Below are 5,694 nucleotides of genomic sequence, written 5' to 3'. Positions count from 1 at the left end.
CCAATAAAATTTCAATTTCAAAATTTATATTTAAAAAAAAAATCATTATATATAGCAAAATAATTTTCATTAAAGCAAAACAATAAAAAAAATCAAACTTCTAAAACCATGTCATTCCAAGACATTTAACGGCTCATTGTTGACAGATTTGAATGTAAGGACCACATTGACAATTATTTTATAGTTAGATCAATTTGTAATTTCCTATGCTTAGACTAACACTTTTTTTTTTTTTTTCTGAGAGAATATGAGAAAGGAAAAAATGGGAGAGAGAAGACAAGGTTGCTTTTATTTGGTTGGAGAAAAAAGGAATGAGGGATAAATTATTTGGAAGGATATATTGGTTTTCAATTGCACTACAACAAAATGTATTTTCGGCGGCAAAAATTTTCGTCACTAAAAGTCTAATTTTTCGCCGCCTATGACTTTCAGCGATGAAATCTGCTTTTTGGCGACGAAGTTCATTTCGTCGCTAATACCTCGTCGTTGAAAGCAAAAAGTCCGATTAGTTTTTTTTAAAAAAAACTTTGGGCGATGAAAATATTTTGTCGCCAAATGTTTTCCTCGCTAAATATACTATTCAGTGACAAAACTATTTCGTCACCAAATGTACTTTATTTTATTAAATTATTTTTGGCGACGAGATATTTCGTCACTAAAACTATTTTTTTTTTTTTTAAATTGGGTACATATAGCGACGAAAAATTTCGTCACCAAAACTATTTTTAAAAAAATTACACTACATTTAGCAACGAAAATCTTCGTCACCAAAACAAAATTAAAAAAATTTTTTCCTTCCATATTTGGCAACAAAATATTTCGTCGCCAAAACAAATTTTTTTGTTTTTGATTTTTATTTTGCTATATTTGGTGACGGAAAAATTCGTCACCAAAACTATTTTTCATTTTTCATTTTTTTTTCTGTCTTTGATATTAACTTGTAACTTGTCATTATATTATTAAAACTTCACATTTGAACAACATATTTATAAGCAAACAATTCATACAATCCAAAAGTAAATAAAACAAGTGTTAGATTTTATCCATCCATACAAATACAAGTTGTTTGCAATAAATACAATAACACAAAATGTTTTATAACAATACCAAAACATTAATGTAATATAATTAGGGCTAAAATATGATGTTTCAAAATGTCTTCAAGTAGTGCCAAAAGAAAATGCCCAAAAAGCCACCAATAAGAAACCTGCACAAATATAAAAACAAAACTACATTAGAATCATAAAGAAAAAACATTACCTATGTTATAAGAAACATTTCTAATAATGCATCAAAACTAGTCACACCATTTGAATTAAAGTCACAACAGATATAACAACCAAACCCCCCTCATTCCCATGTCTCTATTATAGAAGTTTTACTACACAACACAAAGCATTTTGACTTTTTCCTTTTGAAATCCTACATGTTGCACATTGTTAACTTCATTGGGACCATGATCATATATCATCATAATGTAGAATTTGATATTCAAATTTTGAAGGTAGTTTTTCCAAGGACTTCAAAAAACAAGGGCAGACAACAAACATAGCATTTTATATTCACAGAATCTCTCATAAAAATCTTAAGGACCCTTTTCACTTGAGTTTCTTACTTGGATTAACATACTTAGTTAAGTAAATTCAAGGGCTGGGCAACAATAGAGCTTAGGGGAAACAAACACAAACCAGCAACTGTGACAACGAAATACAACCAAATTTCAAGATAGTTTCTTAAGGCTTCTTAAATCAATGACATAGCTTTAAGGAGCCTTTTGCTTCAATTTCTTACTATCATTAACATGCTGAAATATGTATATTCAAGGGTTGTATAGCCATAGGGCATCATAGAAACGATCACAAAATAGAAACCATTATTATCAAGGATTGCTACCAAAATTCACGATGATCTCTTAAAGGTAATTGTACCAAGTCATTGGGCGTAAGCCACTAACCCTATTTAGGGCTGCCACAGGATATAAACTAAGATAATTGGACTAAATAAAATGCTTTAAAATGAGTCATAATATATTTTATAACATAGCATAACAATGTAAGCAAAACATTAAAGATAGAACTAACACATCTTGCAAAAGTTGTTACAATGAGTCATAGCGGGACACAAGACTTATATCTTTAATTAGCAGATCATAGGCCACTCAAGACTTTGATTATCAAGACATTTTGTTGCCGCTGTATTCATTAGAAACAAGATACATAACATCTTGATCACAAGTTGTCAATTTCATGTATAATTAATGAAACAACGATAGGAACAACATGAATTGAATTGGGATCATGGAATTACCCTTATCACCCTTACATGCCTTCCACATCATTTACATAAATGTTCTCTTATATTTTAATCTCCAATTACTTAAAATATATTACATGATGATGATTAATAAGATGATGCATGAATGCTTAATTATGTATAGGGTGAGGTGCGGGATATTACACAAGTCTATGTCATGTCGTACTCAAATCTATATATACCTTAATACTTAGATAAAGCCCTACCCCCACTAATATATGGTTCACTTAAAACCATAACCTTTTAATTTTTTTAATGATAGTACCATAATCTTTTACTTTAGCGTAAAGATAACCTTTTAATTGGCCCTTTTTTTTCTTTCTACCCAAATTGGATGGAAATGGGAGAAAAAAGTGTTTGTACAAAGAATTCTTTTTTCCTTTATTTCTTCGCTTGCAAACTAAAAATACTTTGAGGGAAAAAAAGAAAAAGAAAAAGAAAAAAAAGAAGTCCCCTTTCCCTTTCCTTTCTTCTCCTCTTTACTTTTCCCTTTCTTTTCTCTTCCCTCTCCCTCCTTTCCCTTTCATTTAAAAAATAATGCTTAAATTTCAAGTCTTTTGTATTTTATAATTTTACACAAAACATTAATTTAGGAATCCATTAGTAAATAATATCCAATTAACATAAAATTTGGCGTGTATACTAAGAAAAATGAGAACATATAATCCATGTCAAAGAATAAATCTAATAAATAATATTTGTTAAAGTGGTTTAACAGTGACTAGGAGTTACATTTGGTGTAACGTTTTGGGTAATGTTACACTTCCACCATTCAATAGCTTTAGGTGGGATTGATATTTTGGGAAAGTCTATAGGCACAAGGAAATCTTACAATATTTTCACAATAGCTTTATTTTGAGTTGTGGTGGATCGATGTATAATCTTTTTTATTTTATTTTATTTTAACTTGTGACGAGCTGACACATTTGTTGTAAGATTTTGGTAGACTCACACCTTACTCCAATAAAATCACATGATTATATTCCACTCTCTCCATGTTCTTACACCCATGTTGAATTTCACAGTAATGGATTGTTACTCATTATCCAATCTTTCATCACATGGTTTATGTATAATTTAAATGAAGAAAAAAACTTAAAATTTAAACATGTTCTAGATGATATGGTTATTAATATTTGATCATCTTAAAACTTTACAAATATGGAAGTTATATGAAAAAAAATGTAATACAATCAGGAGTTTACAAGATCGTTAAAATAAACATCTAATAAAATATTATTGAGTGATGTAATATTGTCAAAAATTACACCAAATATAATTTAAACCCAATTTGAGAGAGAGAGAGAGAGACAAATAATCAAGTTGATATCTTCCTTTCAAACAACCGATTATTATTGATTTCCATTTACAAACTTTTATTTTCTCCAAAGGCTGAGCCACACATAAGAGGGTAGCTCTTCCTCTATCCAAAGAACAACAACCAAAAGGGTGAAGGTGGAATAAAGCCATCTGGTGCATAGTAAAGTCTTAAGAGACATCACTAGTTAGATTAGCTCAATTAACACCTTCACTTCCTTTTAGAAAACTCTTGGACCATGACATATGACACATTAAAAACTGAACACAAGCATGCGCAAGGAAGGTCAAACAAAAAGGTGGAGGTAGCCAAAGGAAAACAAGTTTACGATCAACAAAAGGACAAAAGTCAAAACCCAGAAATCACATTTGCAGTCCATTGGAGCCAATTAATTTGGTCAGCCCAAAGGTGATTGCCATTGCCATCCAGCCTCCAACAAGAACCCTAATGCTAGACTTCACCTTTGGAGTCTTCCCAAACACTGCTCCTACAATTCCAAAAACAACCAGGGCCAAGCTAGCCACTAAAACTAGGACACCCAGTCTTACTTTATGTGGCTTTATAAATGCAGCTGCCAATAATGGCATTACTGCACCTACTGAAAATGCAAGGGCTGATGCAAAAGCTGCTTGAAATGGATTTGGAAGGTTCTCCTTCTCACCCTCTTCTTCATTCTCTCCGCCAACTGTCATTGAGTTCTCTCTCTTTATTTCTGCCACTTCTATGTCCCTCTGGGTGTACACAGACACAAACTCCCCAATTGCCATACTGCAAGCCCCTGCAAATAAACCTGCAAAACCAGCAAGTAGCATGGGTTTAATGTCTTCTTTAACGGACCCAACACCCATCATTAGCGATGCGACAGAAACAAGCCCATCATTGGCTCCCAATACAGCAGCTCGAAGCCACTGTGCCCTTTGAAAGTAGTTAACATTGTCACCTTCTTCAATCTTCTGACAATGTATTGAGTCCATAATATTATCATTTGCATGAATAGGAATTTCTACGCTGTTATTTGAGAGTTGGTTGTGAGTTGCAGCAGCCATGATGAGGGGAATAAGGCAAATTGGCAATTATGATCAGAAATGAAGAATATGAGGAAAGGGTGTTGATTACTTGTGGTGAACACATGCCTCTTGTGGTTGGTATTTATAGATGGAAACTCTAATTGTAATTGGAGTTAGTTTAAAATGGACAATGCATGGGATGAGAGTGGGGAAGACACACGCCCCAGAAGGTTTAACAAAAAAAATATTAAAATATCTTTTGGTGCAGGGTTGATTGAGATAGTGATTGAGACTCATTTCAAAAGCAAAATTGATCATGCAGGTTTCGTATACGATTGAGCACTACTAAGAGTGGCGGCTCCAGAATTATTTTTTAGGGAGTTCAATAAAAAACATAAATTATATAAAATTTTAAACAAAAGATAAATTAAATATATCTACATAACAAAAAACAAAAAATAAAAAACCTTAATACATAAAGTTTTACAATTACCTTCTACAATGTTTCATATCTTGAAATTATTGTATGATATATTCATTATCAATTCTACTAGCTACATATGTTTCAATGTATATAGTCAAGCAATTATTCATCTAGTAATTTCTCATTTAATTGATTTATTTAAAATTTCTTAAGATCTAAATGAATTTTTTCTAAGGTTTAAGATTAGCAGATTCTACTTTTGTTGTTGGGCTAATTAAATTTTTTTTTTCCAGATTTTAGATCAAATTGATTTGTCATTAAGATTTTTCTTTGTGTTTAAAAAGGTCAAGATATTGTTAAGATGGTTATATTTAAATTTATTTAAGTTGGGCTTAAGGTTAGGGAGTTCAAATTTTTATTTTAAATGTCAAAACAGGAAAAATAAAATAAAAAATATTATAATAAAATTTTTTTTTTGGGTTCAATTCAGGGGGTTCATTTGAACCCCCTGGGCTCCAAGTGGAGCCGCCCCTGACTACTAAACCACTATAGAAATGGAAAGCTGAATAGACAAGCACCTTTGTGAGATAAAAACATGATGGGAAAATACCATTTGTAGTATTATTAAATAA

General features: G+C 31.4%; 1 protein-coding gene across 1 annotated transcript; it reads right to left on the bottom strand.

Moving 5' to 3' along the window:
* Window positions 1-3,645: 3,645 nt before the first annotated feature.
* On the bottom strand, window positions 3,646-4,748 carry LOC112016947 (vacuolar iron transporter homolog 4). Its single transcript, XM_024049411.2, has one exon. It carries the CDS (start codon window positions 4,675-4,677, stop codon window positions 3,994-3,996), a length of 684 nt encoding a protein of 227 aa, XP_023905179.2. The 5' UTR covers window positions 4,678-4,748; the 3' UTR covers window positions 3,646-3,993.
* Window positions 4,749-5,694: the final 946 nt, after the last annotated feature.

This window comes from Quercus suber, unplaced genomic scaffold, assembly GCF_002906115.3.
Source record: "Quercus suber isolate HL8 unplaced genomic scaffold, Cork oak 2.0 scaffold_39, whole genome shotgun sequence".
Classification (NCBI taxonomy): domain Eukaryota; kingdom Viridiplantae; phylum Streptophyta; class Magnoliopsida; order Fagales; family Fagaceae; genus Quercus; species Quercus suber.
The sequence above is the reverse complement of the archived record's forward strand: the minus strand, read 5'-3'. Positions and strand labels throughout refer to the sequence as shown.